Source organism: Notolabrus celidotus, chromosome 17, assembly GCF_009762535.1.
Source record: "Notolabrus celidotus isolate fNotCel1 chromosome 17, fNotCel1.pri, whole genome shotgun sequence".
Taxonomy (NCBI): Eukaryota; Metazoa; Chordata; class Actinopteri; order Labriformes; family Labridae; genus Notolabrus; species Notolabrus celidotus.
Window position 1 is genome coordinate 31288078 of NC_048288.1, and position 14035 is coordinate 31302112.

General features: G+C 45.6%; 1 protein-coding gene across 1 annotated transcript in view; it reads left to right on the top strand.

Annotated features, from left to right (window-relative positions):
• LOC117829355 (LIM zinc-binding domain-containing Nebulette-like) overlaps nt 1-14035 on the top strand; it is a 38419-nt gene that overhangs the window by 22433 nt on the left and 1951 nt on the right. The window contains 3 exon segments of the mRNA XM_034706988.1: nt 7591-7675; nt 13902-13940; nt 13942-14011. Coding sequence (XP_034562879.1) covers nt 7591-7675; nt 13902-13940; nt 13942-14011 — 194 coding nt within the window.

The window sequence follows — 14035 nt, forward strand, 5'->3', positions numbered from 1 at the left end:
TGTGTGTTTGTTGGTGTGAGAGACATTAAGTGAAACTGCTGTAACATAAACCTGATCAGAGTTTCCGTCTCCTCTCAGCTCCTTAACGGCTGCTCGTTCTCATTTAGTTCAAATTGATTCAAAGAGTTGATTAAAAAGTTCCTCCCCGTCAGGATCTCAGTCTTTGAATCGGCTCATCGAGGAAACACTTGACCGTCTTTGAGCTGCGTTTAAAGGATGTGTGTTTCACTGTAGTGTCTTTACGCTGATCTTTACAGGAATGTGTGTTTTGTTTGTTGCCGCCTCTCATCTCCTCCTCCTCTTGGTGAGCCGGGGTGTGTCCCGCCCCGCCTCCTACTGTTTCTCTCTCTTTGTATTCGTGTCTGATCTTTGGACATTATTCATCAGCAGCTCGTTTTTATAAAGACGCCAAAACAACACAACTCACACTTTGTAATCTCACACTGGTTATTCTTTTATCACAGCAGGTGATGTTGTGTGTGAAGGTTTTGCAACAATCCCAAACTGAGATGGTGTAGAATGACATCAGCAGTCCCTGAAGCAAGCAGCAGCTCCTAACTTTTAAAACAATGGTTGAGCTAAACTTCCGGGGAACGCACACCTGTGGATGTCTGCTGAAGCTGATAAGCTCCGGCACTACCTTGCATTTAACCTGTTTATTTTACGATACGTCAACATTATGTCAACAACAAGGCCAAATAAGTTTTTTCCCCTCAATTATATTTCTACAGAAACAAAATGCATATAACTGATGGTATTGAATACGGGTACATGTTTAACACTGAATATCAACGATCAGGCTCAAAAAAATATTCTCCGCGGACATAGTGGTATAAAGTGAAGGCTCATGATACTAACAGAAAAGTACTTCAGACTCACAGTGTCCAGTTTTCTGTCTACTCGTTCTTATTGTGTATTCGGTCAGGATTTGGAGCGCAACCGGGTCAGAATCAGTCCAGCTGCAGAAAAGCCCAGACGGCTCTGATGTTGCTGGTCTGCAAACATAGCGTACTAGCAATTCCCACCTGTCTGTTGGCTTTGTATCTAAAGGTGGAAATGTTCTGTTTAAAGTTCTCAAAGTTCTTGTCCATGCCGTTGTTGGCAGCAGTTGCTCGTGGAGACCTGACGCACAGCCGCCAGCTGAGCGTCTCCGCTGATTCAGCGGATTCACATCCAAACATGCTTTAAACTTAAACACCTCCCTGATAGCTGAGTGTAATATGAGACCACATGATGTTTGTTTTCCACGTGACGGAAAATTTAAAACAAAAATGCGTGTTTCGAGTAATTTCTTAACGATCAATTCATCTATAATCAATTAATTGTTGACGTCCCTATAGCGTTTCGTTTCGTATCGTACAATCAACTGATTAAATGCAAGGTACCTTACTTGGGATTCCCAAGCTGCAGTTACATTGTTACTTGGTTATCTGTTAATGTTGCTTCAAAATCTGAAACAGCCAGGCCAATATTAAGTACTAAAATAAGATGTGCTACATAAAATAAAAGAGAAATAACTGTCAGCAGCTTGTTGTATCCAAGCAGCAACCTCCAGTGTTGAGAAATGAGGCTAAAGCAGAAGTGCTAAAAACTGCAGTACCTCAAGTGTCCACTAGAGGCTGGCCCCAAGAGTCCCTGAAGCCACATACACACCCATTCAAAGAAGCAGATCTTTACCGCAGAGATAAACACGTTTACAGTCTGGTTCAAAAAACAGTTTAGGTCTGAACAGCTTATTCTCTGTTCACACACTGCACAGGTTGATTTTATTGAATCAGTCTTAAGTTGTGAAAATATTTAGATTATGAGTTTTGCTTAATTATATAAACTCTTTGCACCATGTGAGTTTCTGATACAGCTTCAAAAACCTGCTTCAGAAACCAGTGGGTGACATCACTGAGACTACGTCCATGTTTTATAAAGTCTGTGGTTACAACACAGCTAGTTGATTTTACTTTAAGCCCCGCCTCCGATGAGGCAGTTCAGAATGTTGTGACCAATCAGATTTCTAGGGGGCCCATGCCACCCCTGGAATTACTGCAGCTCCCCAGATCAGAGACGACCCTGTTCAGATTACTTCTGACCTGTTTTCAGATACTTATTTTTCTGGGGTTGCAGAAGGGAGGGCTACAGTTTTATGCAGCAGAAGAAGAAGAAACTTACACCTTTTTGATTTCAGTGTTTTATTTTGTCTGCGCCTGATTAAAACCCCAGAGTGTGTTTAGAAGCGAGCGGAGCAGCCTGTTTGTCTGCTGCAGTCGTCTGGACGTCAGCGGGCTGTTAAAGACTCCACACAAACACTGTTTTTGTCCCGAGCTGCTTGTCCAGCCAGCACGCAGTTACCTTGGCTGGCTGTGTGTGTGTGTGTGTGTGTGTGTGTGTGTGTGTGTGTGTGTGTGTGTGTGAAATATCCCACAGTGCAGCTCTTTGTCTCAGAGGATTGGGTTGCACCGAACGAACAAAGCATCCATGGTTGCTAGTAGAGACGGTAACAGGTGAAGTGAAACTTAAGGGCGAAATTAGTGCGTGTGTGCGTGGGTGTGTGTGAGTGTTAGTGTGTGAGTGCTTGCGTAGAACTTAAACTATGAGTAACAGGAGTGAAACAAAGAGACTGTTGGTTGAAAGAAATGCCAGAGTTTTCACACACACACACACACACACACACACACACACACACACACACACACACACTGAAAGTGCCTCTAGCTGTGTTTTTCTGTCGAGGTCTCTGTAAAGCAAACTAAACCTCGACAGGAAGTCTCTGTGTGTCAAAGACAGACAGTAAGAGTGAGATCTTTATATAAAAACACAGAGAAGGAGGAACTGTGCTTTCTTCTTCTTCTTCTACTGTTTTATTTGTTCTTTAACCCGTTGACTCAGTTACCTTAGTGTTCCCGTTGCAGCACAGGGCAGGTAGAGGGCGCTGTTTTATGATGCTGACTGAAAGCAGTGAGAAACGAGCGGCCATCCTCCTCTGTGAATGTCTACTGCAATAACACTATGACGCTCTACTACCAGGATGTAAACGAGCACAGGTGACTGATGCTGGGTTTTTGTCAGTATGATGATGTAGTAGGCTGTGTCCGAACCAAGCAGCACCCTCCGGTCTCAAAATATGAAGCCCATGCGGAAGTGTTATAAACTGCAGTTCCTCAAGCGTCCACTAGAGGCTGGCTGCAGAAACACAGGAAACCACATAGACACCCATTCAAAGAAGACAATCTTTACAGCAGAAATAAACATGTTTACAGCCTGGTTCAAAAAACGGCTTGGGTCTACGTACGTCTACGGCACACAAAGAACGGAGGTGAAGTTTTTCATAACGCAATGGTTCAGAAGATTTTAAAGCTAGGGTTGGTACCAAGCGGCAACCTCCGGTCTCAAACTATGAAGCCCATGTGGAAGTGTTATAAACTGCAGTTAATCGAGAGTCTGCTTGAGGCTGGCTGCAGAAACACAGGAAACCACATAGACATGAATGGGAAAAAGAGGATCTTTGCAGCATTAATAAACATGTTTACAGCCTGGTTCAAAAAACAGCTTGGCTCTACGAAGCTAATCTCACTATCGGCACACACTGTACGGGGGTGAATTTATTTCTAACGTGACGGTTCAGAAGATATTAAGATTACGAGTTTTTGCCCAAATAAGGACATGACTGACGTGACTCCCGGTCGGGAACACATAGCTATTGGCTAAGAGGCTCAAACTACGTCACACTCTGCCTGGTTGAGTTCCACATTTCCAATATGGCTGCCGCCGTCGATTGGCTTCCAAGCAGCTCTCAGGAACAGATGGGTGACGTCACGGATACTACGTCCATATTTTATACAGTCTATGGACACCACTTAGGCCTCAAAGACTACATTTCTTTCATGCCGTTCTTCTGAATGTAAGGGAGTTGATTCTTTTAATGCCTCAGAGAGTGAAGCCGTCCAACTTCTCTGTACCTCTGTAGTCGTCAGAGACGTACTGGGAATCATTTCAGTATCTGAAACTGTTTTCAAGGTTCAAGGACCTCCTGTCCTTCTCTCTGTGGTTACCCTGACTCATTATGAACGTAGACTGAAGAGACAATCACACTGTGAGACACAAAGACGAGTTAAGATCATGATGACTGTTTATGGACGCCCGCTAATTATCAGTTAAAGACACAGACGTGTTCAGACCTCAGGAGACGTCTGCGACATGTGATGATCTCAGGATTATAACGCAGAGACAGACACTACAATACACTGAGGTGGTTTAGGAACATCTGAGCTCTTTTAGGTGTGTGTGGGTGTGTGAGTGTGTGTGTGTGTGTGTGTGTGTGGGAGAGGATAGATGATAAAATGAGCGTGGGAGGAAGAAAGAGGTGAAGTTGCAGGAGGAGAGGAGTGAAGGACAGTTTGGTGGAGTGGTCAAACTGCTGCTGAATATGCTGCTGACACACACACACACACACACACACACACACACACACACACACACACACACACACGCTCCTACTGTATCAGCCCGCTTCTCTCCTCTGTATCGATGTCCCTCCCCTTCCCCCTGATTCGTCGACAGTGCTGTCAATCAGGACGTTACGCTCCTTTTTAAAGCATCAAATGACTCATTCAAACTAAACTAGTCAGAAAAACGAACACTGCGTCTGAATCAGCGTGATAAGAGCTGAGTGTAACGACGAAACTGTGTTTGAGAAACATTTATGTGACCTTGTATTTTAATCTAACACGTCTGGAGGCGGGCTTTATTACTGCAGCCAGTCAGCAGGGGGAGCTCCACATGTCTTGGACTCACTTTTTGATCTCCTCTTTTTTTTAACAGCCTACGACTCAAACTCAAAATGCACGCTCTTTAAGAAACACAAAGCTTTTAATGTCTCTTTATATTTATTTTAATATTCCAATGTTTTATTTATTTTGAACTCTCGAATTTGTATTATCTAACTTCTCATTTTTAGTGCTTTTATTCATCTCTCTCTGGTCAACTGCCTCCACGCCGTATAACCTGGATGAAATCTAAACTCCTCAAACTCAACAGTGAAAAGACAGAGCTCATGGTTGTGGACACCAAGCCACTGCTCAGGAAGGTTGGAGATCTCCTCCTCCATGTGGATGGCTGTTCCATCTCCCCATCTCTTGAAGTCCACAACCTGGGTGTCATTCTTGACTCCACCCTCTCCTTCTGGTCAATCATCATATCAGTCACAAAGTCCGCCTTCTGTCACCTCAAGAACATCTCCCAGCTGCGTCCATCTCTCTCCGATTCAGTTGCCCAGACCCTCGTCCACGCTTTCATTACCTCCCGGCTGGATTACTGCAATGGAGTCCTGTTTGGGGTACCCAGCAAGGCCCTGGACAGGCTCCAATACGTGCAGAACTCAGCCCATCACACATCGCACATCACCCCCACTCTCATGCGCCTCCACTGGCTCCCTGTTAAGAACCGCATGTCCTATAAGCTCCTCCTCCTCACTCACAAATCCCTGCATGCCCTAGCCCCCAATACCTGGCTGACCTCCTCCACCAACACACTCCCCTGGAACCTACAGTCTTCAGACCTGGGTCTCATCCCCGTCCCGGACTAAGCTGCAGACTTTTGGAGACAGAGCCTTCAGTGTGGCTGCCCTTACTCCGCAACGGAGCGGATCCAGTGGAAGTTAACACATTGAGTACAATAGAAACCGATCAGATCTGGTGCTGTGATGGATCAGAGGCAGACCAGAATTTGTCCGTCACGCCTCTACTTCTATCTGTGCAGCAGAGAGTGGAGACGCTGATGGTTCATCTCCACAGTCAGACGCAAAACAAGAGCACACTGCTCAGAGCTGCAGAGCTTTGTGGGTGATTTCTCTGTGAATGAGGGACGAATGATGTGAAGATCTTGTTGCTGTTAACGACCACAGTACATCTTTAGTGAATCCTCCATGTGTTGAAGGTGTTACCGTGGGAACAAGCTTTTTAGAAATATCTGTTTCTGTAGGACTTGTTGGAAAAGTTCCAGAACAAAAGCTCCAAAGGTTAATGACTTCTGTTTTATTCATGTCCAAAATATCACAACACCCACACTGAGGGTTTCTCTTCCTGCTCTAAACGCCGCTGTCGGTAAAAATACCTTTAAAAAAAAAAAGTTCCTGGAGGTGGAGAGTGGGAGCCATGTCTCCCGCCCACCCTCCTCTCTCTGTCAGCTCTCACATCTGTGCAGCGCTCCATTGTTCTCCACGCCGACAGAAGAGTCAAACTCAATGGAGCTGCTTTTAGACGCAGAGAAAGTGAAGGTCATTAACGGGAGGCTGAAAGGTCGTGTGAGATAAGGAGAAGTGTAGCGGGGAGGTTCTTTGAGTTTTAACGTCTCATTGTTTCAGACTGCGGACTCATTTCAAGAGGAAATCAAACACCTGTGAGTCAGAGACATGTTGTGATCAGTGAGTTAGTGCTTCAGCTCCTGGTAGTTCTTTTGTTCGAGCACTTGGTCCTCTTCATTCGAGCGTGAGCTTTGAATACAGTTCGTCTCAAAAGGTGCAAAACTCATGAAATGCTGCAGAAATGCTTCAAAGTGATGAAATGACCAGTGTTCATTTCGTCAACGAAATTATGACGATAAATGTTCGTCAACAATTCATTTTTTCATGACGAAAAGGAGACTATGACGAGTTAAAGTGCATCACTGAAAATAAAAACTCTGACGAACATATGTTTTGATTTTGTTGACGAGACGATGACGAGCCGAAAACATTAGTGGCCGACCCCCGGACATTCAGACTCCATGTTTCCCCCTGTGCTGTGCGTCTTTAAAGATGGCGTGATGACTTCCTGTGACAGGCTGAGTTCTTATCTGAGGGGCTCAGTGTTAGCTTGGTCTCTACCTGCAGCAGGTGTGCTCTATGAACCAGCTCTCCTCACCTCCATGCATCTGTCTCATCTTCATTGATGATTTTTACCCCCCGGTGTTTGTTAGTGACAAAGACACAACCGGGGGACGTCTGTTTAATATTTGATGTTTGACGTTGTTGCCGTGGTTACCGTCTACAGCTTGATTTAATCCAGTTTGGTGAAACATCAGACACATTTAGTAAGTTTGGATCAACTCCTCGTCATCAAAGATGCAGATGCATTTCAGAGTGCCGTGAATTGACTGTCTGTCCAGTGCGCCTGTCACTGCAGGTGCATTCAGGGACCGTGGTAAATGTGCAATACAGTCCTTTCATGGCATTTTACTGTGAGTCAAGAGAATCTAAATACAGTCACAGTGGTCACAGAGAGAATGTTTTCTTTTGACTTTTTAGCAGAGACAGGATGAATTATTTAACTTCAGATATTACACAAAGTGTTAAAGGAGTGTTGACGATTTGAACTCTTAGTATAACCCTGATACTGATATCTGATCCACTACATGAATTATTTAAAGAGTGATGATGTTTCGGCAAAAATCAAAGACTAAAATGTGACTAAAGCTAACAGACATTTTCATCTAAAGACTAAGACTACATCTAAAATAGACACCCAAATGAACACTGGAATCGAGCGCTCCTATTGGATCAGGCTCTGTGAAATCTGTGGTGATCAAAACATGTGACTCTGCTCTTCCTCCTCCTCCTCTCAGACATTACCCCAAGACATCGTTCACCATCGTGGCTGACACACCAGAGAACCTGAGACTGAGACAGCAGAGCGAGCTACAAAGCCAGGTGAACACTCACTCACACACACAAACACACACACAGACATTAACACACGAACACAGACTTTCCTATCTGCTAATGAAACTGATAATACTAAGGACCTGTTTTGACCTTGAGTGGTATCTCTGGGTGATAAACTGATGAACACACCTCTCCTCGTTCAGATCACCTCGCTTTAATCGATAGTATTCGTGTAACTGACATCCGCAGATCTCAGGCTCCTAACTCCGCCCCTCTGGCACCACATGGAGATGAAAACAAACCCTCAGGTGTGTCAGTGAAAGCTGCTCTGACAGCTTCCTGAAGACGAGATGAGTCACTGCGCTGAATTACTGACACACACACATGTATGCAAAAAAACACGTATGAGAGAACGGACACGCTACACTTCTGTGCCATATGTCCCCATATGTGTGTGTGTGTGTGTGTATGTGAGCTCTGCAGACCGCAGTACAAAAGGACAGATGTCCACTCAGCAGTCAGCAGAAGGGGACGTGCTGTTTGTCCTGGGATGTGTGTGTGTGTGTGTGTGTGTGCGTTTGTTTGTGTGTGTGTTACTCTGCCCTCATAAAAAACAGTTTATTACCACTCTGTCATTTGCAGACCTGAGATTTACACTCTCATTTATTCTGTCCTCATCTCTCTCCGCCTCGTCTTCTCATCACACTCCTCTGATGTGCAACAAGGTTCAAGCTCTACAGAGTCATGTCTGTTTTTAATGCAGTGACTTCCACTACAGAGTCATGTCTGTGTTTAATGCAGTGACTTCCACTACAGAGTCATGTCTGTTTTTAATGCAGTGACTTCCACTACAGAGTCATGTCTCTTCTTAATGCAGTGACTTCCACTACAGAGTCATGTCTGTTTATAATGCAGTGACTTCCACTACAGAGTCATGTCTGTTATTAATGCAGTGACTTCCACTACAGAGTCATGTCTGTTATTAATGCAGTGACTTCCACTACAGAGTCATGTCTGTTATTAATGCAGTGACTTCCACTACAGAGTCATGTCTCTTCTTAATGCAGTGACTTCCACTACAGAGTCATGTCTGTGTTTAATGCAGTGACTTCCACTACAGAGTCATGTCTCTTCTTAATGCAGTGACTTCCACTACAGAGTCATGTCTGTTTATAATGCAGTGACTTCCACTACAGAGTCATGTCTGTTTTTAATGCAGTGACTTCCACTACAGAGTCATGTCTGTTATTAATGCAGTGACTTCCACTACAGAGTCATGTCTGTGTTTAATGCAGTGACTTCCACTACAGAGTCATGTCTCTTCTTAATGCGGTGACTTCCACTACAGAGTCATGTCTCTTATTAATGCAGTGACTTCCACTACAGAGTCATGTCTCTTCTTAATGCGGTGACTTCCACTACAGAGTCATGTCTGTTTTTAATGCAGTGACTTCCACTACAGAGTCATGTCTCTTATTAATGCGGTGACTTCCACTACAGAGTCATGTCTCTTATTAATGCAGTGACTTCCACTACAGAGTCATGTCTGTGTTTAATGCAGTGACTTCCACTACAAAGTCATGTCTCTTCTTAATGCAGTGATTTCCACTACAGAGTCATGTCTGTTATTAATGCAGTGACTTCCACTACAGAGTCATGTCTGTGTTTAATGCAGTGACTTCCACTACAGAGTCATGTCTGTTATTAATGCAGTGACTTCCACTACAGAGTCATGTCTGTTATTAATGCAGTGACTTCCACTACAGAGTCATGTCTGTTTTTAATGCAGTGACTTCCACTACAGAGTCATGTCTCTTATTAATGCAGTGACTTCCACTACAGAGTCATGTCTGTGTTTAATGCAGTGACTTCCACTACAGAGTCATGTCTCTTCTTAATGCAGTGACTTCCACTACAGAGTCATGTCTGTGTTTAATGCAGTGACTTCCACTACAGAGTCATGTCTGTTTATAATGCGGTGACTTCCACTACAGAGTCATGCTAACTCATAAATGCTCCTCCTGAATTTACTGATCTTCTGGTTAACTCTTAAAGTTGAACCTCTTCCTCAGCAGCTCTTTTTAAAAAGCTTTATTATTACTTCCAGGAGAGAGGTTGATATGAATCATCCTCTCATCCTCTTCCTCCTTCTCTTCTTCTTTTAACTTTTCTGATCCGTGTGTGTGTGTCTGTGTGTGTGTGTGTGTGTGTGTGTCGTCCCCGGAGGTGATGTTGAAATCACTTCACATTAGCGCTGCAGCTCTCCGGTGCTGCTGAGGAGACTGATTCTAACAGACAGTGACAGTGTGCAGAGTGAGTGAACGTTCACACTGTGGGAAAACCTCCTCATGTTCAGCCCTGACCTACTTGTGTGGAGGTGCAGAGGAGTGGATGTGACATCATTGTCATGTGACCAGCTGGTGTCGTCTCACAGCCAAAGAGCTGACATGAATGTATGCTGTCTGTCAGGAAACAGAGCCCTGCGTCCTCGCATCCTTCGTCCCTCAGATCCGACCCGCTTCATGTCCTTTCTACAGAACTTCTTTCCTCCTCACTTCCTGTCTTCAGCACCCTATTTCCCCTAAATCACAACCTTCCTACATCACATCCTTCCCTTACCTTCCGTGGCATCCTTGCTACATCAAATCCCTCCTTTGCAACCTTCATGCATCCTTAAAACCCGACCTCACCACATTTTCAACCTTAAGCAGCTGCAAGCAAAAGGGTGAGAGCAGCAGTGATCGATCGGCAGAGAGAGACGGTGATTCGAGCGCACCGCACTGCTAAAACAAAGCCATGAAACAGAGACGTAAGACGTTTCCTTCTGATCTCAGCATCTTGTTCATTTGCTGCTGAAGTTGCTCTTTTTCCTGCATGGCGTCTGAGTCTGCTCCTCCCTCTGTCACATCCTCTTCACCGCTAACAATCCTCACTCTCAGGTCAGCAAATACTGATGTGGTCTGTTGACAGAGAGCACTAAACCGTTACACTGACATCCTACTACCACCAGATCCGTGTCTGGTATGTCTCTGATCCGCGACAGGATCCTCCTCCTCCTCCTCCTCTCCTCATCCATGTTGTCTTTCTGGTCCTCTGAAAACCTCTCATACCTCTTTTCGACCAACGTGAACCGGGTTGTATTTCCGGGCTGGTGCTCGCCCTGCTTCGGAGCTGGTTGAACTCACGAACCAACATGGTGCCCGTTTGTTTTCCCGCCCGCTCGAGCCCGTGGAAGAGGCACGTCATGACGTCAGATTTACGTGACCACTTTTCCCAGCAGCTCTAGCGTGAACTTTCCCTCACAACAACAACGATGGTGGACCAAGGCAGCTTGTCTCCTCGGCCGACCACTGCTTTGTCTTGGAATCCATTAGTCTCTTTGATTTGTTCGCTGCAGGACGATGGAGGAAACACGTTTGGTTTGTGTTTTTGATCACGGCAAACCCCGCCCCTCGCCCCTGATGTAAGCGGTTCAAGACCATAGACTGTATAGAAGATGGACGACATCGGCTCAAAGTGAGGCCACCACAAAAACTGCTCCCCCTGGTGGCTGGCTGCAGTATAGTTCAAAAACTCTGTCTCCTCCATTCATTTGAATGGGGCTGCAGTCACACTTTAAAAGATAAATACACGTGGTACGAATGTTTCTCATGCTGTGGTGATATGTAGTTATTATTTGACTGTTTTGTGTTCAAGGCCTCCTTTTTCTGAACAGTTTCTTCTTCGTTGGTTATTAGAGGTTAAAAAACAGGGGTTTTACTTCCTGTTTACTTTGATTGACAGCTGCTGTAGAGGGAAACTCCGTAGGACCTCGGGACGGTACGCTGTAGGGCGGAGCTTGTTACTGTGGAAACAGACAAATTCCTTACCGTGCAGACTCTGGCAGAAAATGTACAAGATGGCAGCGTTCTGGATCGGGATACTTTGGCTTCAAAACCGTACCATATACGTGGCTCCATATGACCGTCCATTATATATACAGTCTAAGTTCGAGACCAGCAAAGAGTTGGAGCCGCCCTGGAACCAGTTTTCCCGGCCGGGCGCCGGTTCACTCGCAGTCGAAACATGAAAAAACGGTTCTCAATTGAGCGCCGGCTCCGAACCGGCCCTGAAACGGCCTCAAATAGGGGTCTGACCTGTTGACTCCAGGCCTGGCTCCGCTTCATCATGACTTTGGTTTGTTGTTGTAGTTAAGTGAAATACGATCTGGTGATAACACAGAGTGTTTTATTCTGAAAATTAACCGGATGTTTTCATTTTGTTTTGGTGAAACCTGACTTCCTGTCCCGCTCCATCTGCTCTGTTGAGATTGATGCGTCGTGCTCCGGCATCCGGGAACAAATAGAAGTCTTGTGTATCTGATCCGGAGGACTCCGACCTGCCGGATCAGAGACGCAGCCGGAACACACCGGAGCGGATCCAGTGGAAGTTAACACATTGACTAGAATAGAAACCTGATGGGAGAAATGTCCAAAATAAGAATATTACTGATAATTGGAGGAAATCATCTGGTGCAGCTCTACTTGATATTAGAACATTTCTACCTCACTACCATCCACCATTAAACCAGATCCCTACTCCATCAGGTCTGTCCTCCTCCATCATCATCATCCCTCTGTCTCCACAGATCTCTTGATTAACATGTCTGCTAACATGTGAGCTCTGTCGTCTCTCTTCACGCTCATTTAATTCTCACTTCTTAGAAAACACCTCCTCCTTCTTCTTCTTCTGTGTCCCACATCGACCGTGAACCAAACATCAGTTTCCACTTTTGAATTCTTGTTATTTCCATCGTCTGAAGGTGTGTGTGTGTGAGTGTGTGTGTGTGTGTGTGTGTGTGTGTGTGTGTGTGTGTGTGTGTTTTTGTGGTGAACCTCGTCAGCTTGTCTTATTAGCTCTGCAGGAAGCCCTCGATGGATGAATGCTGCTTTAATCCGCTCTGTGTTTGGGAACAATCACAGAGAGCAGGATACCAGAGCGCTCACACACACACACACACACACACACACACACACACACACACACACACACACACACACACACACACACACTGTCTTTCTGTCTGAGTCATACTCCTTTACAGCCTTATGTAACTCTGAGGGTTAATGGGCTGATACTGATGACTGATACACCAGCAGGACCACTTTCTGCCTGAATGAGCCGAAGAGTTTCACTAAAGGTCGAGTCCAGAGAGACCGCCTGATGCTCGTCGTATCGTCTGAGGGGAGTCGCTACTCGCTGTATTCTCTGTCCGACAGCGAGACTGCGACGCTGCGACGTGCGATCATTTCATTTTAATGTAGAGTCGCTGCTCGAGAAGAAAGTCAACGGTTTGTGTCGAACTGTTGACTGATCCTGGACTGACTGTCTGATCCTGGACTGACTGACTGATACTGGACTGACTGTCTGATACTGGACTGACTGTCTGATACTGGACTGACTGACAAATACTGGACTGACTGTCTGATCCTGGACTGACTGTCTGATCCTGGACTGACTGTCTGATCCTGGACTGACTGACTGATACTGGACTGACTGACTAATACTGGACTGACTGACTGATCCTGGACTGACTGTCTGATCCTGGACTGACTGTCTGATCCTGGACTGACTGACTTATACTGGACTGACTGACTGATCCTGGACTGACTGTCTGATCCTGGACTCTCTGTCTGATCCTGGACTGACTGTCTGATACTGGACTGACTGACTGAACCTGGACTGACTGTCTGATACTGGACTGACTGTCTGACACTGGACTGACTGTCTGATCCTGGACTGACTGTCTGATCCTGGACTGACTGTCTGATACTGGACTGACTGTCTGATACTGGACTGACTGACTGAACCTGGACTGACTGACAAATACTGGACTGACTGTCTGATACTGGACTGACTGTCTGATACTGGACTGACTGTCTGATCCTGGACTGACTGTCTGATCCTGGACTGACTGTCTGATACTGGACTGACTGACTGATACTGGACTGACTGTCCTGATCCTGGACTGACTGAACATGGACCTGACGGACTAATCCGGGGAGCTGACTGATTGAACCTAGACGGACTGTATCAACCTGGACTGAACTGATCTCTCTCATGCCATTATAAGACCGCAAAGATTCGTCTTGTCCACAGGGGTGCGCCAAAGCTGCCCTGAAGTGCATGAAATTCTTTACGTAGTCTGGATTAGTCCGAACGTTGAGGTCTTGTGTGTCCTGAGAAACAGACCCAGAGTAAAGTGAAAGTTCCCCTGTTCATCGCTCTGCAGGTCAAGTACAAGAAGGACTTTGAGGAGAGTAAAGGTCGAGGGTTTCCGCATCGTGTCCGACACGCCAGAGGAGTGCAGGACTCAGAAAGACCCAGGAGCAGATCAGTATCGTACGGAGCACCCCACACACACAC